General features: G+C 40.2%; 1 protein-coding gene across 8 annotated transcripts in view; it reads right to left on the minus strand.

The window, feature by feature from the left end:
• The window catches only part of LOC129775051 (uncharacterized), a 423,013-nt gene that overhangs the window by 215,765 nt on the left and 180,046 nt on the right, over nt 1-27,202 (minus strand). For 5 of the 8 annotated variants that reach the window (XM_055779239.1, XM_055779236.1, XM_055779233.1 and 2 more), the window contains exon 2: nt 7,050-7,403. The exons of 1 other annotated variant lie outside the window; for it this stretch is intronic. In XM_055779239.1, coding sequence (XP_055635214.1) covers nt 7,050-7,072 — 23 coding nt within the window. In that variant the 5' untranslated portion in view covers nt 7,073-7,403. The remainder of the gene's footprint in view (nt 1-7,049; nt 7,404-27,202) is intronic. 2 more of the 8 variants (XM_055779235.1, XM_055779234.1) reach the window with 2 other exon arrangements.

Below are 27,202 nucleotides of genomic sequence, written 5' to 3' on the forward strand. Positions count from 1 at the left end.
TACATTCTAGGCATGTTAATCGGCATAGAAATCTCAACCCAAGTAGTATCAATAAACATGACGCAAGTAATGCTACGTTAAGAAGGCAAAAGTTCCACTGGAACGTTAGTGCCATCCAAGAAAAGAAGAAGTATGTGATGTTTGTTCCACATGTAACGTAATTTTTTCTTGAAGTTTTAAGAGGATTGCGCGAAAAAAAATTGTTTTGTCCTTTGGGCTTTTTTAATTTATATTGGATTCAGCGACCCAGTACTGCTCTGATATTTATTTAAATTTTGTATTTTATCTCTCAAAATTTCGCCGGTATATTTAGAGCATTGCGCTGTACAAATATTTTTTTTGTCGTATCTTAAAATATATGAGATTATCTTTACATTGGATTTAGATGGTTTTCCAAATTCATAGGAGTCAACAGTACGACAGAGCTCTGTGACAAAAAATAAAGTACTTGTAAAAAGATCATTCGGATCAATGAGAATAACACTTTAAAAAATCCAAATTATCATTATTTTTTTATTTCAATCTTACAATTGAAAACCACGAATACAATTAAATAAACGATTTCAACAAAATAAAAATAATGATGCAGAAGAAAATAATTGTTGTGTCTCGCAATGCTCTTGAAAATTCAGGATAAAATTACGCCACATGTAAAAAATAATACACATACGAATGAATTTAAATAAAAATTAGAGCAGAAGTGGGTCTCAAAGTTATATAAACATTTTTTTGTACCGAATATTTATTTTTTTATTATTAGATTTTTTTATGAAAAAATTGTTTGAAGATATTTACCGATACACCTTAGTAAGATGTAATTTCAGTATTTTTTTCTTATTTTTGTTTTAAAGCTATAAGAATGGCGTGAAAAAAAAAAGAAAAGGTTAATTTTTCACCATAAGGACTCAAATACATGGTACTACTGCCAAAATGTTTTATTTAGTACCCTATACAATATTTTCCTTACAGCTGATGATTTAGTTAGGGGGCACTTTTTACTCCCTTACTTAGCCAGACCCTTTGGAAAAATAAAAAAAATATTTTTTGTACACTGAAAAAATCTGAAAAAAAACACACATATCTAGAAAATATGATTGAAAGTGAAGGGAAGAACATTGAACTCTTTTTTATATTGCTTTCTCTATTTGTTCTATTTCAGTTACTGGACGCACAAACACTGAGAAAGAGTGAAATTATTCCTCTCGCGAGCGATAAATTTCTATGCTTTGTATATTATTGACCTGTCCATATTCCCCCCACTACATGGCCATTATACCCGCATCGATAGAAATGTTCTTATTTTCGGCTTGTTTGAATTTCATGAAAAAAAAAACATTTTTATAAAACATTTGGTCAATTATCTCGAAAACTAGTATATTGAACTGTAAGAAACTGCTTTTTTATTTTGGAAAACATGAGTCTCCAAAGAGACAATTGAAGCTATCTTTAACATGTCCGTCTTACACCCATCTCCCTATATTTGAGGGGCCCAGAATGGAAGGAGTGTATGTGACTTGATCGATTTTCTCTCCATCAACTTTTTCTTTCGTGAAAAACTCAGCTTCATTTTGCTATAGAAGCCGATTATTGAGGTTCTAACCTATCGTTCACATTGTCAAAAAGCTGGGAATGCGTTTGCAGCTAAGTTATGACCAAAAGAGAACGTCAATGAAGAGAAAATCGACCATGTTACTTATACCCCTTTCCTTCTAAGCCCCTCATTTTCAACCGTATCTGCTATCTTTTTCCACCACTTTTCCATATCAAATTATTGTTTTGCCATACATGTTCAATTTACGCTCGACAACTGCCTAATATTTCCCGATTGGACGAAAAGCTGCAGCAGTTGGTGGATTCAGCCTTTTTTCCAACGATATCAATATTATTCTGCTTATATCATTACATGACATTCCGGCTGTAATGGCAGCTGGCTAAGTCGGGTCAGAACTTCACGATACCTTCGTGTAATCAAATGAATGGCAAAACTATCTTCTGAAAACATTTCGCCTTGTAAAGATGACCATTCATAGTTGCTCCAGTGATGAAATCGTTTGTTTTCATTACACAACTATAGACTTGCCAAATTATCAACTTGTGAGCAAATTTATCTACGAAGACTAATTTTGAGGGGCTCAGAAGGAAAGAGGTGTAAGCGATTTCATCGATTTCTCTTCATAATCTTTTTCTTTAGTTAATAGGAAAGTTATTAACTATTAGCTATTAATAGTTAATAGCTAATAGTTAATAACTTTCCAATTTGGGTTTGCTATAGAATCCGATTGATGAGGCTCTTACCTGTCATTCACATTGTCAAAAATAGTTGGGAATGTGTTTACAGCTAAGTTATGACCAAAAGAGAGAGTCGATGTGGAGAAATCGATGATGTCACTTACACCCCTTTCATTTTGGACCCCTCAGATTCTAACATACCCAGAGAATCCCTCTTACGTTTAGCAAGGTAATATTTTTGATCCAGAATTTGTCCAAAGTCCATTTTAACATATGCTTCATCGTCCATCAAAATACATCCGTTGTACAGGGTTTTCCAACTTTAAATTCCGAAAGTAAATGGAAATAAAACACACTTAGAATTCGAATTTCGATGAAACTTTTATTTCAAATTAAAGTTTGGTTTATGCCATTATGTGTGAAATACAACATCATTCAAATTTCCACCTAGGGCTTCCTCGCACACCTTGATCCGGAACAAGTAATTTTCGATGACTTTTCGGCACATATGGGGCGGTATCTCGGTCATAACTTCACGAATGTTGTCTTTCAAATGTTCAAGAGTTTGCGGAGAGTTGGCATAGACAAGGTCTTTCGCATAACCGCACAAAAAAAAAGTCTAGTGGGTTCAAATCGCATGATCTGGACGGCCAATTCGCATCACCAAAACGCGAAATTATGCGTACCTCAAATTTCGTTCGCAATATGGCTATGTTCGGTCGTGTTGTGTGGCACGTGGCGCCGTCCTGTTGAAACCACATGTCATCCGTATCCATATCTTCAATTTGTGGCAAAAAAAATCGGTTAACATACGCCCATAGCGCTCACCATTCACAGTTACCGTCTCGCAGTCCTCTTTTTCAAAGAAATACGGCCCGATGACTCCACCCGACCATAATGGTGACTGTTTGGTGACTTTTCGCGGATGCAATGCCCTCTCAACAAACATTCGGGTCATCCTCCACACTGGCAGCAACAGCAGCAATATTTTCGGCCGAACGCACATTACGATGATGCACAGGTTTCACAATATCCGCTACGGATCCAGTTTGTTCGAATTTACGCACTACATTAGCGATGTGTGCTCTGTAGGCCGTCCATGACGACCAAAATCCGTCCGTAATGCTCGAAAAACATTTGCCGGTTTTTCATCATTTTTATAGTATAATTTAACAAAATTAACACGTTGTGCGATGCTATAACGATCCATATTGTTAAACTGCAGACCTTTAACTAACGATATGACGCTTTGGTTGACAGCTATGTCAAACGGTTGTCAGCGCAGGGCTGTATACTTTCGGAATCCCGAAATGAAAAACACTATACTTGGTCAGAGCTTAATTGTACAGTTTCCTTTGCACGTTTTGGGATGGGATCCTAGCTGGCAAAGTACGACCGGAATCCTTCTCGCATACAGATTCGCCGAACTATACTGTGCACCGCAGTGAACCTTTTCGCCAAATAACGTCAGGAGATCCATGTATATTCCCAACTGCGCTGATAATCTTCGCTCGTAGTTTCCGGTTATGTTCTATGCTTGTACGCATCGTCAATGTTTTCCGGCATCGTTGCGCAGGTACTTGCGGTACTCACAGTCGATTTTGGAAATTTGATAACCTCTGCAATAATTCCTCCTGACCACCCTGAGTTTTCAACGTGAGTGTGCTGAATTTTTTCACATGTCTCGCTTCCCATCTTCGACAACTTCCGCAAGTGGACTCGATAAGCCTCGGAGGGATGATGATAATGATCAGGGGAATTTCGTCAAGGGACAAGGAAAACTTCCAAAGAACGATTTCTCTTTTTTTGTTTTACTGTGTGAACACCGTGAAGGTGATGGTAGGCTGCTGTTAGGACACTGATGATAGGTCATGAAGAAAATCTTCGTTTGAGACACGCAAAGGGGAATGGAGGAATAATTTAGCCCGCAACTGCCACTCTAACGATCGCATCCCTTCCCGGATGTATGCTGATAATCCTTCCTTAGTTGCCATTGGTTTCGAGGGCTATCTCCAACTCTGAGAAGACCTTTGTCATCCAAAATCGGACTGAGGCCAACAGGTCAACAGTTTGAACTAAGCTGACGATGCATTCTAACGACTTCCTTATTTTAGGGACAGAAAAATATGGCTTCAAATTTCGGTCTGATTTTGGATGACGCAAGTTTCTGATGTATCGTAATACGGATGCAGTTTACAAAAGTTTTTTGGTCTTTCCAAAATCGGTAGAACACTTGCAGTGACGGATGATACGGCGATTAGATTTCTTTTGACGCTCTTCATCTGGAATTGGAATGGACAGAGAATCGTCGATGCTGAGATCTTCACTCATCAGGATAGATGTCTCCAACCAGGATAGTACGATTTGATTATCTGTGTATGAACTTACACTGTCGATTATGTTGATTTTATGGCTGCCAGCACCATGACCGACAGGCGAGCCAACAGTAGAGCAGCGCACAGCCTCTTCCTTGCGATGGACATCTCGGTGACCCGTGCATTTTTAGAACATATCAAACGAGCAGATTCAGATCCATCAGCTGTTGTACAGTCAGGATAGAGGCAAGCTCCATAGTCCTTGCCAGACGCATCTGCAAAGCCATAGATATCGTAGCGAACGTCAAGAATATCATTCCACCCGAAATTTGTCGATTGGATACGCTACATAGATATTTTAGCTAGCACCAACACAGGCGACACAAATCTTCGGAGGTCGAAAATCGTTGCGACGTACTCACTGAAGACGTACCTCATGGAGATGGGCTTGTCGCTAATTAGTTTGAAAACGGCGATCCATAAGTCATCTTGAGTTGAATCCCACAGGCGATCAACTTTAGTGGATGAATCATCTACGTAGAACCATCATCTGAATAACCTACGTAGAACATGAGCTCACGATCTTCTTCTGGTTCCTCAGTTGAAAAGTATTTTTGCAGAAGTCGTCTTGTACCACGTCTGGTACGAGTTCAGAGTTCTGATTGTAAGGTACAAAACTGATGTAGCATCGTTTATCACGGTAGTCAACTCCACATAAGTCACTTTGCACTATTGGACCTATTTTCAACATGTTGTTGAGTGATGAGCAATGATTTATCAGTGCCGTCAAACACTGCCCTAACTTTCGTTGTGGTGCTCAATGGCTTAAACACCGCTTGGTGAGGGAGATAGAAGACTTGTATGGCCGGAGGATCTGCTGTTTATCGGCCTTACAGTGTTCGAGATCCTGGTACTCCTAGACGAATGAACTATACTGATGATCCGATTGTGGCTGACACACCAGACATCGTCCGATCAGGGAGAAACGTTTCAAGGCGAGTGATCGATTGCTAGGAAGGTCGAAAGCCGAATCACGGAATGGAAGTTGTTCGACGAATCTGCCGTTCTCGCTTCAACACACGAGAAAGAATTTCTTGTTATTCGTGCTGTCGAGATTTTCAGTACCCAAGAATCGTTGAATGGCCTGATGGGGATCGTGGGAATACATCTTCGTTGGTTGTTCTTCGCAGAATCCGGTAACGAACGATCCTCATATATAAATGACAGGATATGGTTGAGATGCAGTTGGCTTTGCATCATGAATTCGAAAAAGAACACTGCTCCGATGAGCATATCCATCTTGCCCGGGGTGTGGAATAATGGATCCGCTAACTGCATTCCTACTAGAATACATCAGTTATAAGTGTCAATGTTGGTAGACTGAACGGACCCAGTTACTCTGGGTGTAAGACAGGATTGGATCTTTTTATTAAAGAGACTGTAGTTGAGTGAAACTATAACGATGACCTTCTGTCGAAAGTGGGATTTGACGCCACCGATTCCAATTACTGAAATGTTGGCAGGAAGCTTGATCACGGCGAGAGTTCTCACCATGAATTCCGACAGGAAATTGATATGAGAGCCAGAATACAAAAGCGATCGACAAGCATGGGAATGACCAACCTTATACACGTTGACGGCGGTTGTCGGCTACAAAATATGCTTCGTTAATCTCACGACGCTAGAGCACTGTCTAAAATTTTCAAAAGGATCGGTCTACTGGGCGAATTTCTACAGCGTTTTTTTCGTGATGCAATTTGATGTGACACACCCTTTACTCACAATAGCTAAAATATTGTGTTGTATTTGAATATTTAGTCTAGGGCATCTTATGGTCCTGAACGGGTTAATGGTGGCTACTTGTGATTCTTACTTACTTAATTTCCTGATTGAGTATGAACTATCCAGTTATATAAATTTCATTTTGAGAATAGAAGAATTCTATAACTTTTTTGGTTCTTTTGTTTTGAGGAAAATTTGAGAGAGATACATGAGCAACCGCTTCAATCCATTTTCGGTGCCGCTGTACGGACAATTACATGACTCTGTGTATTATGAAAATTTAATCAGAACAGTAACTCGAAGCACTATCTGTTTTCGTGTGTTAGTGTATCATTTTTACTCAAAAAACTATGACTCTTGCGTGTGCAACCATGCGCTTGAACGTTAAACCAAAATGCAATGCGTGCTAAAACTATGTTGTTTTTTCGTGATGCATTTTCTAAGGCGTACTTGAAAACTCAACTCAAAAAACTGTATCAAAGCCGCGTTCAACTAGAATACTGTGCGTAAGATAACCAACAAAGCTAAACGAAACAGTGACTCGCTTCAACGATGTTTCACGTGTCATAAGAAAATTTAGTTGAACAAAATGCACAATCCTTCGAAACTATTCGAAAAACTATACGCTTGTACATCAATAAACCCAAAAGCAGATCGCAAACACAAACCAAAAATCGGAAACCAAAACAAGAAACCAAACATAAAACCGTAACACAACAACACCTGTAATGACGAAGTTTTGCCATGTTTCATGTTCTACGGCCAGCGGTTTCGGTTCCGGTGGGGGATACGTGAACCGGGAAACCTGTTTCAAAATGGTCGGACAATGGTCGAGATCTAACCGCCACCCCGTTGCATCCGCCGCCGCCGTCAGTTCCTCAAATGTCTCTTTTATTAGCTACGGTTCTTCCCCTTCTCAATCCCTCTCACTCTCGCTCGCTTTCCCGCGCTGCAAGAGAGAAGGATAATTGCCCAGCGGGGGTCAGTCAGGCTTTTGTTCGATTTGGTCGGATTGATCTGAAAGACGTCGGAAGGTTTCTTTCTTGGAAAATTAGATCGAACCGGTAACTGTAAGTGCTGTAAGTTCAGTAAGAAAGATAGGAAATAGTTACATCTTTGGCTGGTTATATCGCGGGAAAATGGAGGAAAGATAAAGGGATTGGAATTGGGATTGTTCCGAGGGATCGAACGACACTGCGGATCCATTCACTGACAAACACAAACAACCGGAACGAGGGAAAATGGCAAACGGGAAATGTAGAAGGGGCCACACGCATAGGGAATGAATATAAACGATTGTTGAGTGTATATTTAACTTTGATGCTACCATGACTCCAGAGCGCAAATATATTGTTCAAATATACAACAATGACAGGGAAACAGCGGGAAATAAGCGCGAGGGAAATGTGTGTGTATGTGCACTCAGCATTCAATTATTGTGATTAAATTGCAGAATAAACACTCTTGTATTATCAGGCGTCTCCATCAGAAATATTCTCCAAAGTATTTCAATTACGCAGCCAGTGCTTCATTTTAATTATAGCAAATTATCGCATCATATAAACGTTCAAAACGCAATTATCGCCCCGTGCAAATGCAAATTATATTCCAGAGAGCAGCACGATGAGAGTTCTTCCATATGGACAAACGAGCAGTTATTGGATTTCGTTCACATTCGAGTGTTGAAATAATCGCAAATTATGGTTTACCGCTGAACGGGATCTAATAATGCATGAGTAATTTGGGTCCGCCACGGTGGAACTGGAATGCTGCATATTCATGTTTTAGGTGGCCAGCATCGTATCTATTGCAGGAGAAGGATAGATTTCCATTGTATGCTATCTAGTTTGGAATTTGATTGTACTTCTATCAACACATTTCTCTCCTGTAAAAATAAACGATTTAAATAACCTACTAACAACTATCCCTTCCTTGATAAACGCTAGGGAACCACGCTGTAGAGGCGACCGTTCTGGCCTTCGGGTGGCGAATATCATACTAACATTCCTTCCCTTTCGCTGGTGACTGTAAGGACGTGGCCGGCGTCGTTACTGACCATTTAAAGTTCAAATCACCGAACATTGCACAACGAGAATGATTTGCTAGTTCCAAGCGTCATTCTGTGTGTTCTTTGTGCAATTTGTATGGTTCTGGTCAATAACGGAGAGTAACTACGAATCGTACAGTCTACCCAAGCTTAAGCTCAAGCCCAAGCTCAAAAATAAACGTTTTAAATTAAAAAAAATACTATCAACACATTACTCAATACGTTCGATCAATGATTCATTTCAAAGTCGTCTTTATTCAATATTTGATTTAAAAGTTCTCTCATATAGCTTTAGTTAGAATTTACTCATCATATACCCATAACCAACTATTATTAGACCACTTTGAATATATTCTGTTAGAATTTCAACAAGATATTTTCATACATTGTCGAATGCTTAAAATAAAGTTTACTTAACGTGAATTTCGTTCAAAATAATCGTTTGTTCATTTATTGGGCTTAAATATGTTAATTTCCAGTTTCTGTCCAGTTTCATAAGACCATTTAAAAATTCATAAGTATTTTCAATAAAAAGTTCAAAACAATTGGCAGATTTACACGTTAATAATTGGTAAACCTGTCATTTCGGTGAATAACCTGGAAAATTTGCATACTATTCACCAAATACTGCCGAATGGATTTCTCAATATTTTCGTCACCGTCACCGAAATTGCGGCCTTGAGCTCATCAATCGTAGTGTACCGCTTTCGCTCAGTGTAGATTCTGCGTACTAAGATCTGCCAAAGATTTCCAAAAGGATTCAAGTCTCGAGAGTGAGCCAGTCCTTAATCCATTGCTCAGTTTCCTCGCTGAGATGAATAGCGGTATTGTCTTGCTGGAATGTGATTTTTTTGCGACGGTAGCAGAGATGATTCCAGAGCTTGTGTGTAATCCTTGCTATTCATTTTGAAGGATGTGAAAGCTATCTCGAGTTTTCCGTTTGAACAGAATCCCGCTCAAACCATGTACGAGTATCCACCAAAGTTCCTGGTTGAAAAATATTACTCCTCCTTCCTTAAATCACGACAGTGCCCGTTGCAACCATCAGGACCTTCCAAATTGCATAGCAATAGTAGCAGCAAAGAGTTACAATTTCTCTGCACAATCTGGAGCGTCTACTTCTCTGCTGTCACAAAGTTTTATCACGATTTTGGCAGCCATCTATCCAGGAACCAGACCACGCCGACATGAGTTTAGAATAAGTTTTCTAAATCGGCCTTTTTCGAAGCTAGAGACGAAATAACTCCAAAGCTTAAAATGTGTATCTCTCGTCTTCAACACGTATGAAACATAATTTCCTTGCTTTTGGGTGTTTTTTTTTTATATATATATATCTGTATTATAGTGACTTTCAACACTTTTGGCTGGTTCGTCACTTTTTACTTCCAATTTTGGAAGAATGTTGGGAGTGAGAATTGAACTCGTGATCTTCAGCGTGAGAGGTATGGATGTTACCACTACGCCAGATCGGCTCCTCTTTTGGGTGTATTCTGCGGCTTTGAATCGTTTAGAATTAGCTTTTCGTTGAGAGTAAGTTTCGCGGCATCGCTGCTTTATGTAGACTTTTTTGAATATGTTCGTGTGTAAGTTTATGTAAATGTATCTGTAGTATTTAATAGCATCTGTAAGATACTGAAAAGATGAGGTTTGTCTCATTTTTGTGGGCTTCTCCCTCCGAATAATAATGATAATAATAACGATAATGAGTTCATATTTCAGCAAAAAATTAGTTGTCACCGTCGACTATTCATATCACCTTTAGCCATCTGGTGGAAACGGATTCAGTTACACGCCTAATACATTAAATCTGCACTAAAATACGAATAAGAAGCAACATGATGAATTGGTTAGTCTTACGACTCTCCGGTTGTGTCCCAGACATTACATATTTTTGATTTTTATTTTTTTGTCATGAAAAAAATAATCAAAATATCTTCTAGAGCATCTAGTTTTTACACACCTACAATGATAAAAAAAGATTATCTTGTTAGATCTATTAAAAGATTATTTTGAAGTTTTCTGTTAAGATTTTCATTTTTTATAAAATAATGTATTTCTAGTGTAAATATTTTTTTATCGACCCTAACAGTTCACTAGAACATGTTTCTGAGAAGTTTTTCTTCCGAGCCAAGGGATTCAAAATATGTTTGGGGTATACAGAATTTTTAGAAAGAACCCTCAGTGTAACTTATTATACAATAAAAATAATATCACTATCTTCTTCTGTTCATTTTACGAGTAATAATCAAATCTCTCTCCTTTTTTTTAATTTTTTTTAAGCTTTTGAGAAGCATTACAACTGGCATGCACAACATCCTAAGACATATTATCCCAGATAATGATCAAAAATTGTATTTCCGATTTTATTAACCATATTGATCCATATTGATTCCGCTAGTTTTGTTTGAGTTTTATGTTCTCTGCCGATATGCGAGGTTTGTAGAAATGGTAATTTTCACGATATGATGATTACTATACACCGTGTCCAATACTTTTCTCATATTAATTGAAACTTGATTATTTTACGTATGGTATTCAGATTCTATTGGTTGCTAGTTGACCCGGCGAACTTCGTTCCGCCCAAAATTATTATTTTGATATGAATTCTTTAGAACAAATTTCTAAACTTTTTCTCATCATGACTAATTTCTCATAACAAATACAACAAAATGTAGACGGCTCAAAAGGGACCTTTCCTTCTTCGGATTTTGCGATTAGCAACACATTTGGCATTTTTTTATAGATAGGAATGCATTATTCCGCCTAAAAATTCATTTCCACCTTCAAACAAAGATCAATTTCGTTAGTGCAAACATCGAATGAGCTAACAACGCTTATCATGATGTAATTTTCGAACATATGGGTATTCAATGTACCGAATTTTCCGAACTTCCTTCAGAGTTTTCCGAAAATTTTCCGATTTTTCTATCCGCTATATTTATCTATGGGCCAAGACAAATACAACAAAATAAAGACGACTGAAATCGGACCATTCCATCTTCTTGCTAAGCGCAAAACATTTGACCTTACATTTCTATGTATACAGCCATTCCATGCCAAACCGATATATTGGTTCTCAGATTTTCGTGAAAAGTGGTAGTTTTCCTCTTTTTTCCTACTCGGAGAGACGAATGAACTCTCAGAGTTTAAAGTCTCTATAATTCAATACCGTTACCGTTACCGGTTTTTCCCAAAATATTTTTTTTTCAAAAATTCATAACTTTTGAACTACTAGACCGATGCAGATGATCGACATATCAAATTAAAGCCAATCAACAATCAACTATGATTTTTCAAAGTTAACCGATGGTTCGACTTTAATATGATATATCGATCATCTGAATCGGTCCAGTAGTTCAAAAGTAATAAATTAATTTTGTAAAAAAAAATGTTTTTTGGACCATCGGTTAACTTTGAAAAATCATAACTCACAAACGAAAAAAAAACACCTCTCTGGTTTCGACATATGTTATTTGGAGAATCCTCAGCTCTCCACAAAAAATATAAAAAAATATAGCGCCTTTGATCCCGAGACTATACAAACAATAAAAAACGAATACAATCAATAATAACGAGAGCAGAATTCGAATTTTCTGCAGGTATAGTATTTTTTCAAAAAAGACCAGATTTAATTTGATATGTCGATCATCTGAATCGGTCTAGTAGTTCTAAAGAATTTTTGAAAAAAGTCACTTTTGGAAAGAACAAAAAAGAGGAAAAAGTTGATTTTTCGGTCAACCTTATAATGGAAATGGTCACCCTAATGAAAAAAATAAAAAATACGGGTCAAATGTTTTGCGATAAAGAACAAAACTAAAAAATTTCACGCAAATCTGAGAACCACTATATCGGTTTAGCATGGAATGAATGTATATAGACAGATAGATAGAAGATATAGCAGTGCGTTATTTCACCTGAAAATACATTTCCACTTTCAAACAAAGATCGATTTCGATAGCGCAAACATTGGATGCACCGACAACGCTGATCATGATGTAAATGTAAAACATATGGAATATCAATTTTCCGAATTTTCCGAACTTCCTTCAGAGTTTTCCGACAATTTTCTGATTTTTCTCTCCATAACATTGTTCTACGGGCGAAGACGAATACATCAAAATAAAGATTGCTCAAAACGGATGATTCGTTCCTCGGGTTTCGAGCTTAGCAACACATTTGGCCTATCATTTTTATTTATATAAATTGTAATGAATCAAGGGTAATATTATGTTGATGATTAAAAACATATGCTGCGTAATAACACCACTTTGAACTGTTTTAACCAGTTTCGAACGTTTTTCAAACCTGTCGCAGATTTCACGCACGACTTCCGTCGGCCTTTCGTCTCAAATTTGGACTAGAAATGTATGATCATACGAAGTCATCCAAGGAGTTTAGATCGGGTGATCTGAGAGGCCATTCATCTTTGGCCAAAAAGTCGGTAAAGTTTTCCCGGCACCACCAGTTCTAAACCAGATTCGTAGTATGAGAGAGCGCTCCGTTCTGCTGAAGCACAAGTTGGGGTGATTTGGACATATTTGGTGAAATTTGACAGGTGGGCAGAATCGGTAGCATGAACGAAGGAAGCACTTTGATTGTAAGAAAATGTATGTTTTTGTTCGTGGTTTTAAGATGCCAAATCAGAAAACAGGACACGTTTTCATGAAATAAGGTTAACGTTAATAACTATTTTTGTTGGAACCGATTTTTACGATTTGCATACCAATCGAATCGGAAATTTTCTACGATTTGTTTGATATGCTATACATTATTATCCCATAGTCTGTATGTGGTTTAAATTGATGAAAATTGGAAGCATTCCCATTCCTCCATACATTTGTTCTGTCCATTTATATACTTTCCCGAACAGAGCTGTCAATAACGAGCTACTTATCGACGAGCAACGAAGGGGAAATTGTAAGATTTAAAGTCTCCGTGAATAAAGGAAAAGAATGAGAGGCGAATGAACTGCAGAGTTTAATGCCTCTTAAAAACAACAGAAGAAGAAGAAGAAGAAGGAAAAAAAGAAGAATGAAGGGGAATATTTGCCTAGAGTATAAACAGTGGATCTCGCTGAGGCAAATTTTCAGTATCGTTCTAGATACGAAACAATGAACATTGTTTGCGTCATCACATGTCTTCGTTTCGGATTGAGCTGAGGACGCGACCAAATTACTCACGCGCTGATGTCTCTGGCAATGCTATTATTGCATCATACCGACGCCATTGCATTACAGTTTTAAGCTACACAATTGTGTGGGGAATCATCAAGCTGGGCTATCGTCGACTCACCAAGAAAATAATTGTTCTGGAATTTTGGTTTCGCATGACGGTAGCAAAACTCTCTCCACAAAGGATGAGAGCTAAGCTAATCTAGACCACCAATATTAACAGAAAGGGCTGCTGTTGAGAAGAGCGCAAATCGGAGATAAGTGTGTGTATATTTAGTTGCTATTATTTGGGGAATACCAAGCATCTTGAATGTCGTACTGGAATGTTATAAGTTATTTGGGTTCGCGTGCCAGTCGCAAAACTGCCTTCAACTACGATTGCACTTACGCTAATCTTGATCATAATAAAGCAATGCTACTTTTTTCATGGTTGTGGAGATTAACAGAAAGAGTTTATTTCGTTTATTTAGTCACCAAGAGAGTAAATGTCGTTCCGCAATTTTGTATGTAATTTGGTTTCGCTTGCCAGTAGCAAAACATTTTCCACTAAGAATGATAGCTGCGCTAATCTCGAGCATGAGAAAATAATACAACTTTTTTCGAGGTCAGTAATATTAACAGAAGCGTTTCTTATGAGAATAGTGTAAAATTATGAGAAGTTTTTGTATTCTTAGTAGCTTCAAGCCACCAATGTATGGCTCTGTATGCATGCTATGGCGAACGCTTGTGTGGCACTTGGTTTACATTGTACGAACGATGCCTAAAGGTGCGATTCCACGGAGGCAATACTAAATAACATGTAGCATGATGTTTGACACTTGCAAGTATTGTCATTGTTGTTGTTTCTATGCGATGCTAAAGATATCTTCTTCTTCTCCAATGGCACTATCGTTCCTAGAGGAACTTCGCCGTCTCAACGTAGTATTACTTGCGTCATTTTTATTAGTACTTAGTTGAGATTTCTATGCCAAATAACACGCCTTGAATGCATTCTGAGTGGCAAGCTCTAGAATACGCGTGATCACAGTGCAAGTCGGAGGAAATTTCTTTGACGAAAAATTCCCCCGACCAGAACGGGAATCGAACCCGAACACCCGGCATGTTAGTTATGACGCTAACCACTCGGCCAAGGGAGCATGCTAAAGATATATTGATGTAATTATGAAACGTGGAATAATGGTGCTGGTGCAACAAGTATATAATCGACCGCAGCCAAGTCTATGTCAATTGCAAAAAAGGCCACCGGAATAACGTTCGAGGTGAATTTTCAATACACTAGCTGATCGATATAAGATCTAGTGTATTGTTCTGCGAGGGCAAGAATGAATCATCAATCAATTATCGTCAACTGATTCTATAATAAAAAAAACTATTTCAAGGCGATCTAACCATTCTACTAAACAGTTATTTTTAAAATTTCACTGCATTACAAAATAATATCCGAACTTATAAACAATCGACTTATATAAAATAACTGCGTAGATCTACGTCAACAATGCGGTCGTATCCTGGACACAACCTCCTATAATTTTTTCAACGTTAGAATTAAAGGGCATATTGCACTTTTCTTGTTGTTGGCGCTCGCAATGGGTTTTATTTGTAGATTTTTAATTATTTATTTCATTGCTCCGCGGATAATCGAGGTTCCAGTGTACATGTATATCGTGCTTTCATATTCCCTAGCAGTTTCGGTTTGTTCGTCATAACTGATAGATACAACACTCCCTTTTCCCATCACGCTATGGGACACATCATCCGAAGTCCACCGAAGAACGGAAGGAAGTCACAAAAATCACAATCATCATGTCCGGGAAAAAAAACTGATAATGATCGACAATCTCTCGCTCCACTGGAACTATTCACAACCGCAGGCCCCGGGATTCTGATAAATATCACCTCCACGGGCACGAGAGCGTGATTTGGTCGACCGTATCAATACCACAGGATTGTGTCACAGATTATCCCTCCTGATTCTCTATTGTATTTTCTCGCAAACGGTAATTACGCTAATTGCAGTAATTAACATCGTCAGATTCGAAATTGTTCGGTTTTGAGCTGCATTTCGGTTTCAATTCCCCCCGTGGATTGTGAATGTGAACCGAGCCAAAATTTCAGCATGAATCGAGTAATAGTTGCTTTGTTTATGATAAGAATTGCGAATACAGAACTAATGAAGCTATTATTTTATCACTACGTTCAATGCTCCCATAATTGCACAACCATTTCTGAATTGCACATTTTCAAAAGAATGGTACAATCTTACATGTGGGTGTGGGAACGTGGGAACACACTAACGATAACCCCTCCATCACGGACACCGATATCCTTGACAAATAGGGGGCCACGCGTAGGTGTACACGCAGATATATAGATCCCGATGGTTGATTCACTCTTTCAGAATATCACGACGTCAGTAAGCTATTTGACGGGAAAAGCAGTTAATTTTGATAAATTATCGCATCAAGGTTGATATCGATGGCACTCTGATACATGTTAGTGAAGTTGGTCATGTGTGACAGCATCATCTATGCTGTCAGTGTGTTGGTATTTTCCAGCCGCATGGCACCCGCCATGTTTTTGGTGCCAACATCTCAAACGTCGAAAGTACTTGTTTTCTTCGAAACAGCGATCCGCGTTGGCGCCATTGAGCTTCGTTTACTAGTTTAGAGGAGCGTCAAAGAATAGCCGATTTTCAGTCGGAATTTATTATTATTACTAAAATTATGAATAAAAATTAGCTTTTCCATATCAAATTAGTATTTTGTTTAAATTAAAAATATTTTTGTTTGCAGTTGGGGAAAAAGTCTCATACGAAAATTGTTTATGAAGACAACTTTATATTATAATGAAAAAATTCAGTAACAATGTTGGAATTATATAGCCATATGGTTGAATGAAAGTCAGAAATATGTATCTCAAGTAATTAAATAACATGATGTGAAAATTTTCATTCAAATTTTGAAATTCAAAAACCGGCTTCGTGTCTTCTAATCTGATAGAAATTACACTCACGAGTTTGGGACCCAAATTATGGCCCTAATTTGAAGTCGCCACCAGACGTCGACACTATTTTTAAGATGGCCGCCATTCTGTAGCCAGCATAGAAACTCATGAGCATAGAAATCATAACCTAAATTTAAAAATGAAGTGCTCCACGCGATCCTGTAGCAGTGATTTTAATTGCAAATCACCATGAAAGCTTCCGGGTGGGTATAAAAACATTGCTTGCCAAAGGAAACTATCCAACGTAATCAAATATTAACATATATGACTCCAAACAGTAAACAAAACGTGAACCCCCTTAGCGCGAGCCCTGCTTTATGCTGCCTACGCTCAATTTCAATTGGTTGGGATAGGGTTGCCAGAGCCCCGGTCATCGCGAATTACCAATTTACCACCATCTGACACATCGTGAAGTCGATGATGGACTTTTACAGCAAAGGGAGAGTGAGATAGGTGGTGACGGTAGGTAGAGTGAGATAGCGATAATCGTGCCATACACCTGGTATTTTCGGTGAAAAGTTTTGTTTGATTCTTGAATAGTTGAACAATGTGACAGTTCATTTTCGAGTATTGACTATTTCGGTCCATCATTCTTACACTGCATGCAGATTATTTCTGCATAATTAATAACTATCAATAAACGTAACGAAAATGTATATCGGGTAATAGCTCAAGAATTAATCCCATCGAATGCTTGCTGCACTTTTGCGAAATGGTTTCAGTGTCATTTTCAGCTGCATCAATTTTCCATTTTCAAACCAACAATTTCAATTAGCACGGAGTAATACTGCACATCAACATTTGCATAAGCGGGATACAGCTCCATACCCATTACCCCTCCTCCTCCCAGGGGTTTGCCGAGTTGCATATTTTCATCGATGGCTTTGTTATACACATCAATTATAGTGAGAATTCGAGCCGCATTGTACAGTATTTATTGAAAAAATTACAACACTGAAAACGGCATCCAGCTTTCTCCATTTCCTGTATCTCTCACTCTCTCTGGACCACCCTTCAACCACCGTTGCGGGATGGCGTGAGCCTACACCCACTCCTCCGGATTTATCAACAAACAAGCCATAACTCAATTTAAATTGATTTTGCGATGGTTTTGGGACTTTTTGCTCGTACCCAACCGAATCGACAAACAGCATCGGCTGGTTGTGATACTTTTTTTCTGTTTCCATCTCTCGGCTAAACGCGCGTACAATTTCCGCACAGCCGGCGTTCAAACGAACCCGCAAAACAGCGGGTACATTGAAGTTTCACGTTTTCGAAGGATGAAAATTGACCCGGTAATTCTGGGGAGAGAATTAAACCCTCCCACGCGGCTCTCTATCGAATGTCTGCCTTTGTTCTGCTCGAATCGATATACTTGCTTACTCGTTCCTCGAAGTTCAATATTACGATGGGGCCTACGGAGATTTGTTTTTCCGAACTCCATCAAGACCACCACTTACTTCACAAATACGGGGACTTCTGATCTACTGTTTTGAAGAAGAAGAAAAAGAAGCAGAAAGCAACGTTGAAATAATTTAGTAAATCTGCCGAACAACAAAAAATGGTCTTGATTTAGCATCTGGTTTTCACTGCATTTTATTGAAGAAAAACGATATTGAAGGAATAATTTTAATCATGATAATTGATAATTTCTATTCGTATTAGACTCGAAAGCGTTTCAACATGCCATCTACTAAATGGGCTGTAAAGTCCAAGAATTTTGCAACAGATGACGCCACTAAAAAATGAACACGATTCAATTCGAGAGGTTCATCTGTCACTAGCTTATGTGTGGAGGTTCGTGAAATTTCGTTTATTTGTACACAAACTACAGTTGTTTAAATGTCATTACTTGAACATTCGTATAGAAAATTTAAAATGAAGAATATCGTATTTTGATCAAACATTGTGTTTTGATTGTAGAAACTTTTGAATAACCAATGCAGTGGTTGACGAAATGTTATTCCACTCCTGCTTCTTCGAGAACAACAATTTATCGGTGGTTTAGTGAATTTAAAATGAGCCGTACAAACACCGCAGATGCACCTCGCCCTGGAAGCCCAAAAGAGGCTACGTATCCTGAAATCGAAAAACAACTGCATCGACTCGTTCTGAACGATCGTAAAGTGACGTTACGCGAGTTATCTGAGACCGTAGGCATTTCAAATGAACGAGTGGGATACATTTTGCACGACATTTTGAACATGAAAAAGCTATCCGCCCGTGCCGCGTTTGCTGACCATCAATTGAGGAATAAATACAGCTTTACACAAAAAATTATTGTTTTAATTCAAAATACCGGGACTTTTCAGCCCATGTAGTATGATTGGTTGAGAGAAAATCAGAGAAAAAAATTGCGTATAGCATAATGATAATCCACGTAATCAAGAAAGGTGTTATAATACTCGACAAGGCCGAATAGTGGGTCATATAATTTTAATGAAATAGTAAAAAATAAAAAAAATAAAAAAATAAAAATAAAAAAAAATGGTTCTCAAATGGGGATCAACACTAGGGTAGGAGCCTACCTGTTGGTCTCAAATGTTCCTATCTCACGCCTCCACGAAGATCATATGACGACATTTTTAGATCGGGCGTGAACTGGAAACACACACCTGGTCTTGGCTCCGAGAACGGGTGTCGAAAGTGGCTAAGTGAGGGGGTGCGAGCGAGTCAGAGCGCTATATCTCTCCCGGGGAAGGCCTCCCGGGTCATGGAGGCCTTGCCAACCCGCTGTCTCCCGGGCAAAGGAGATACACCCAGAAAATGGAGCTACGTTCACGAAGAATACTCAGAATGCGATCGCCCGAGGAGGGTCCCCGAACTGGAGCTGGTCCTGGAACGGGCGTAAGAGCGAGCGACCAGCGGCTGGAGGGCGATGTGCAAGAGCGGGCCACCAGCCGGGTTCAACCCGAAGAGCTACCGCCACACGGAAACAGCAGCCATCGACATCACCAACGAAACGCTGCGCCTACGAGGCGTGTTGCGACTGTCAGACGACAGTCGTCCACACTTGTGGGTACTACTAGGCGACGGATCATGTGGACACATGAAATGAATGAATTCGTGATCCGCGCCTATTACATCTGCACTGCTTTGGAGACGGACATGAGCGGTCGCCCTCGAATACTCGCAATGTTCGAGGAAGCGTATCCAGAGTTCGTCGGGAGGCTTGACCAAAACGCGATGAACGCGAGGCGTAGAGCGATTGTACGCAACAATATGCTCTCCCAAACGCAAGTCGACGAGATCAAGCAGCAGGTGCAGAGAGAACTAAGCTCCAGAACAAGCAGAGCAAGCGATGTGTCGAGACGAAGTTCAGTACGGCTGAGCAATTCATTCGCGAGTGGGGCACGCGAATCAGCACCAGTGGAGGCCACAGTACAACAACCCCCTGAGCCGGAAGATCCACAGCCAGATCAACAACTACTACGCGATCTGGTCTTCCATTACGACGAGGCGATCTCACAGTTCCGCGACACGGACCCTTTGTCGCGCCCCAGGATCCCGAAGTTGCAGCATTCCCGCAGGCTGACAAGTGCAGTAAAGCTCATGAACGAGCACGTTCTTCCGCTGCACTTGGTTGATGCTGAGAACATGGAGGAGCTGCAACTGAAAGTTTACTGTGCTGCTGTGGCGACCGCCAAAAGTTTAGGATACCGTATTAGGCCAAGAGGCGGACTGCTCCAACATCTCCGTGAAAGGCGTGAGCCTCCATGGCGAAGGAGATTGGAGCAACGGATCCTAAACAAGCGCGCCGCAATTGGAAGACTGATGGCGTACAAAAGAGGCAGCAGATCGGCGAAATTATGTCGCCAAGTTGCTGTGATCGTGCGGCCTACTGAACTTCGCCAGCTGGGAGCTCACCAGCTGACGGAAAAACTCGACACACTGGTACAGCAATTGAGCGTCCTAACTAAACGGCTGAAACGTTACTCTGACTCTGCAAAGCGCCAGGAACAAAATCGGATGTTCAGAGATAACGAAAAAGCGTTCTACGACCACATTAGCGACGAGAAGCCCGACTACCGCGAAGGTTTGCCAGATATTAGCGATGTGACGAACTTCTGGGCTGTTATTTGGGAGACCCCAGTACAACATCGCGACGGGCAAATGTGGTTAAGACGGGAGGAGGAGAGTTGTGGTGAAATTGGAGAGATGCCAGCTATCATCGTCGAAGAGAACGATGTCCGCGAAGCCTCGCGGTACCTGAGGAACTGGGCAGCACCGGGCCCCGATGGTGTTCAGAACTTCTGGCACAAGAAGCTGACCGTCGCACATCAAAAGATAGCTGAGTGCTTCAACAAGGTGCTACGTGACCCACACAACCTCCCTGAATTCGCCACCCGTGGCGTCACATTCCTCCTCCCGAAAGACAGCAACACATTGAACCCATCAAAGTACAGGCCGATAACGTGCCTATCGAGTCTGTACAAGATATTAAGCAGCATCATAACCGCCAAAGTTTCTGCCCACTGCGAACAACACCATATCATCGCAGAAGAGCAGAAAGGATGCAGAAAAAATACGCATGGCTGCAAAGACCAGGCCATCATCGACGCAACCATAGTCGGCCAGGCGGTTTATAATCAGCGGAACCTAAGCATGGCCTATATCGATTACAGGAAGGCTTATGACTCCATACCTCACTCGTTTCTCGTCCGGGTATTGGAGCTCTACAAAATTGATCCCGTCGTCGTTAGGTTCCTGCAGCATGCGATGAGGCAGTGGAGCACGTCTCTGCACCTTAGTGATGGGGAAAATGTGTTGCAGTCTAGAACGCTGCAGATAAAGAGGGGGATATTCCAAGGCGACTCTTTCAGCCCGCTTTGGTTTTGTCTGGCACTGAACCCCCTCAGTAGGACGCTCAATAGAAACGGTCATGGCTATAAAATAAGGTATGGCGACGGCGCCCACGAAGAAGTGACCCATACCTTTTACATGGACGATCTCAAGGTCTACGCTGATTCACGTCAGCGTCTAGGTGTAGCTATCCGGGCTGTCAAAGACATAAGCAGGGACATCTGTATGGAGTTCGGCCTCGACAAGTGTCGCTGTGCCCACCTGCTGAAAGGACAACTTACCGAATCCGGAGGCTACGAGGTCTATGACGGCGAGTTTATAAGAGACATGGTTCGTGGCGAATCCTATAAATATCTTGGATTCCGACAGCTCACCGGGATTCGCCACTCCGACATCAAGACGGAGCTGCGAGACAAGTTCTTGAGTCGAGTGAACTGTGTCCTGAGGACTTTCCTCAACGCGGGGAACAAGGTACGCGCGATCAACACATTCGCGGTTCCCCTGCTGACCTTCAGTTTTGGTGTAGTCAAATGGAGCAAAACTAACCTAGAGGACCTTGAGAGGAGGATGAGGAAAGCATTCAAAGAGGCCGGAATGCACCATCCTCAATCGGCACTGGAGAGAGTTTCACTACCACGCAAAGAAGGGGGACTTGGAATCGTCGACATTTCTGCACTGTGTGTTGCCCAGGTACGACAACTGCGCGAGTACTTCGCAGAACGCGCCAACCAAAACGCGCTATACCGGGCTGTCTGCGCCGCCGACAGAGGATACAGCGCTCTGCACTTGGCGCAAGCGGAGTACCAACTCAACTGCAATCTGCAGACGGTGGAGGAGAAGATTGCAGCTTGGAAGCAGAAGGCAGTGCATGGTGCCCACCCCCATCAACTGGACCGGCCACACGTCGACAAGGCCGCATCTAATCTGTGGCTAACGCGTGGTGAACTCTCTTCAGTAGTAGAAGCCGACATGATAGCCATCCAGGACAGGATAATGCCGACGAGAAACTGCAGGCGGTACGTCTGGCATCAAGACGTTGATGACATTTGCCGGATGTGCCATCAACCAGGTGAAAACATAGAGCACATTATGGGAGGCTGTCCCGTTTTGGCCAACGCAGCCTACACCGAGCGCCACAACAACGTGGCCCGTATTGTTCATCGACAACTGGCGCTCCAATGTGCTCTACTGGAAGACAACGTACCAAACTACCGGTACCTGCCTGCACCTGTCCTGGAAAATGACCGTTTCATGCTGTACTGGGATCGCACTGTTCTGACCGACCTCTCGATCCACCACAATCGCCCAGATATAATGGTTTACGACAAGAGCGACCGCAAAGTCACCATCATCGATGTCGCTATTCCACTGAACCAGAATCTGGAGGAGACCCACGGTCGCAAAATCTGCAAGTACCGACCATTGGCCGTGGAGCTCAAGGAACTGTGGGGGCTAAGGGAGGTCCCAAGAATTGTTCCAGTCGTTCTCTCTGGAACTGGAATTATCCCGAAGACACTTCTGGAAGCGCTAAAGGTGTTGAACATCGAGAAGGAATTGGCCGGCATCCAAAAGTCGGTCATCCTTAGCACCTGCGCGATTGTCCGACAATTCCTCGGTCAGGACTAAAACAGCACGAGCATGCAGATACGTGCATTCCGCAGAGCCTAGTCCCCCTTTGGCATTCAGAAGCCCGGGGGCAGGTGAAAATTCTGGCTAGGTTCGCCTAGTTAAGAAGTGAGATAAGTCTGCCATAAAAATAAAAAAAAATTTAAACCCGATAAATGTGATGGCTTGTTTCTATCATGAAAAAAAACCTATAAACCAAAACAAAATAAGGATAACAGTGGAAATCTTTATATATACCGAGTACAACAAGCTCTTTCATAAGGAGTCCCCTCGTCGGAAGTCAAAATCTTGGTCTGTCGCCAACTCGGTAAAGTCGGTAAAGAGGGAAAAATATCCACCGTCCGACTCGTTTCGGGTCACTTTTGCTGGGTCCGTCCTTCCTGACCACGTTATGGAGGACAAGCTGAGGCTACCGGTGCGACTCTTCGTGCCAAAGCAAGTCACAGAGCAGCCTATTGTGCCAACAAGAAGCGCTGTGCCACTTGCGGAGAGCAACATGTGAGTGAACCCTGCAGTGCAACTAAGCAAAAGTGTCCATATTGCGGGGGAACCACATACGTTGATACTAGTGAAACTTACGAGATTCACTGGGAAAAACAGAAGCGCTCTCTAAAGGAACGATTGAAACGCACCTTCGTGGATATTTTGAAGGACGTTTCTCCACTGGCTCAACAACAACAACTACCTATAATTGCAAACAATGTCTTAGCCTCGCTGCTAGTTGACGGAATGGAAGCGGATACAGCTAACGAGGGCACACCGTCATGGTGCAAAAATGACACCACTCCCTAAGTTTAAGAACAAATCCCTGCGGTGATAGCCTCTGTTAGCTTGTCTACGAAATCGTGTGTAGCGGACAAGCAAAATCAGGATCCTCCTAGCTTCCGTGGGAATACCTCACCTTTGGATGATCCATCACTCGAGGGACATGAAAAACCCTGATTGTTCCTGTTTCACCATTAATTGTGGATCAAATATTCACGTTCTATAACGTTCCGACTCCATCAGAACCATTGTCACCGCAATGCTTCCGGTAGTACAGACTTATTTGGAGAATGCAAATTGGCTACTCCTTGCAATGATTATCTGTCTCGATTTTGATTGTGTTGTATTTTGTGAGCGGCAAGTATCGTGTGTTGTGTATTGTGTATTGGCAGGCCCGAAAGCAATTTTAATTTGATAAAATTCGAATGAAAATTGTTACTCGATGTCGTTCGAATACTTAGAAGGAATAGTCCTTGTGTGATTCTACTAGTTTATAATGAAAACCTTGTCGATAACGCATGTTATTCTCTATTTGAAATATCCCACCTTGTATGCACACACTTGGTGCGTTACTATCCTCGGGATCGCGCACTCGATTGGGTCGCACCTAGCAGAGCCCATATTCAGACAGGCAGCAGTATAAGTGATATCGACACAGTGTAACAGAGAGTGTTGGGGGTTCCTCGGTTTTAGGAGCCACACAGTACTAACCTAACCGTTTTTCTTCAAATTTTCTTGCATTCCTGGCTAAACTTTATTCATAACATAAAATCATCATCGGACACAATTTTCGTTCAAGATTTTCCCCACTTGCAGAGAATGTTTTACTTTTTTACATAGAACACATGTTTGATACGGCAGAGCTAATTTTCAATTATTTTTGTTTGAACAGCGTGTTTGTTCTACCCGAAAACCCGTTATCATGTTTGGCTTTACAGAAATGGAACATTGAGCTCTATGTCGTCTATGTTGAATTGCGTGGCAAAGTAGCCAAATGTGGCTGCAAATGTGCACAACTCGATTGGACTTGAGTCGAACGGATTACAGAATGCAAAATTGCGATGCGTTCGGGTGATTCTAACTTGGATTCCAGAATATGGGTGAGTAGTTGATCAGGAGACAGAATTTCTGACGAAATAACGATATTGATTTCATCAGAATATATTTTGTCGACTAACCAAACTAAAAAATTGTGTATGAGATCCTCGCTTTTCCCATTCAAGCAAATAGGAAGAAACGAATCCGGCCGGACTACATACGCGCTGTAATGTTATGACAAATGCATTGCGATTGGAGCTGGCAAAGACTGTGTCGACGTTGCTCATGATAGCATCTTGCAAGAGAATGTATTCATCCGATTTTGTTGATTGTGTCGTAGGAATCGCAGTCGTTTGCTCTCTGTAGCGTTGTCCTGATTATATCGAATCGTCATATGAAGCACATAAAAATCCATCGAACTCACTCTCTTGTTTGTTCCGACCAAATGTTCCTAAATATTAGTTCAATATGAAAAATGATGTTCATACTGAATGAAGTACCCATGGTGGGTTTTGTTGTATGATGTTTATGCAACATCCGAACTATGTTAAAATAATTTTATTTCAATTTTGTTACTAAATCTAAAAATACTAAATCAGATCGGGATCAGAAATAGGGGACGGCGGAAAAATTTGGAGTTATATGTATTGTTTGAAGCCAAAAACAGGCAAAAATAATCATTCAATTTTTTTCCTGCATATGGGTGTTAAATATATGGTAATCCTAACGGTATCATATATCGTATCATTTATAGTTTACAACCTATTATCATGCCTACCAAGTTTTTTGTGTACAAGATTTTTGTACACAAGATTTATATATACAGCCATTCCATGCCAAAACGATACAGGGATTCTCAGATTTTCGTGAAAAGTGGTAAGTTTGTTCTTTATCGCAAAATATTACACCCGTATTTGTTTATTACGGTGCCCATTTCCATTTTAGGGTGATCCGAAAAATATTTTTTTTCGCCTTTTTCCCAAAAATGACTTTTTAACTACTGGACCGATTCAGATGTTTGATATATCAAATTAAAGCCAATTACTTAGTCTTTTTTTGAAAAAAATATAATCGATTCATCGATGGTATTTGTTGTTTGTTTTCATGGCTTCGGACTAGAGGGCACTATATTTTTTATATTTTTTCTTGTAAGATGGAGATTTTCCACTCAACATATCCAAAAATTAGTGTGTTTTTTTCGTTTTTAAGTTACGAATTTATTTTTTAAATTATTTTTATAATTTAACCGATTGTTGAAAAAATCTAAATTTCCCCCCTTTTTTCAAAGTTTTTTGAAAAAATTGTAACTTTTGAACTACTTAACTGATTTAAGTGATCGACATATCAAATTTAAGGCAAATGTTACAAAAATTACAAAAAATTACATTTTTGAAAAAAAATAGTTTTTGTTTTAGTAATCATTGCTTTTGTTAGTTTTTCATAGTTTCCTCAGTTAAAGATAGAGGGTGCTATATTTTTTTATATTTTTTCTTGAAAGCTGAGACTTTTTACATAACATTTTCAGAAATTAAAGATATGTCTTTTTTCGTGTTTGAGTTATGATTTTTCAAATTTAACTTGTCTTTCTTTGTTCAATATACCTAGTGGGGGCAAAGTGGTCACTCGCACATATCAAGCTAAATGAGATAAATTTATGCGTTTTTTCGTCCAAATTTGTTCAAATCATATTTGATATAGTAGGTACATATATGAAATGAACTTGGCCTATTCATCTAGAGTCTCCATTTAAATTTTCTCATGCATCCAAAAACGTAGTAAGAAACACATAACGTTCCGCATAATGAGGCTTGGTTTAGTTGGAGTGGCATATTTATCCAGAGTCCAAGCCACAAAAGGATCCTTTTCATGGGCAGAATGTGATACGGTATATAAGCTTTAGTGAACAGAACATTGTAAAGCGTTTTTCACCTATGACTACTTTGCCCCCAAACATCAAAGTAATTTCTATGCTTATTAATCGTTGAGATTAAACAAAATATGTGTTCACATCTCCTAGAATATGTGAACGTTCGTCTAAACAGATGCTTTGATCAATACATCAGATTGAATAAACTAAATTTCACGAGAAACTCCTTAGATACCATGCGCACAGGACAACGGCCTAATGGCTATCGAGAGAGCAATTTCTGTTTTTATTTATATTTTGACATGCGGCAGCTCTACTGAAGTACAGGGTGACTCAAAAGTCATAAAAATCTTCAAACATAAGGTGACTATCGATACGACATCTATAGTCAATAGTTATACTACCAAACAAGCAAGTGACCACTTTGCCACCCATGACCAATTTGCCCCCACTTTGTTTTAATCGCAAATACTCTCTTTTTGTTTTCCACCTTCTTTGTTTCTATTCACGCGGCTGCATAAGCTGCCCGTTATTGAAAGCACGTTTAGATAAGCAC

This window comes from Toxorhynchites rutilus, chromosome 3 (assembly GCF_029784135.1).
Source record: "Toxorhynchites rutilus septentrionalis strain SRP chromosome 3, ASM2978413v1, whole genome shotgun sequence".
Classification (NCBI taxonomy): Eukaryota; Metazoa; Arthropoda; class Insecta; order Diptera; family Culicidae; genus Toxorhynchites; species Toxorhynchites rutilus.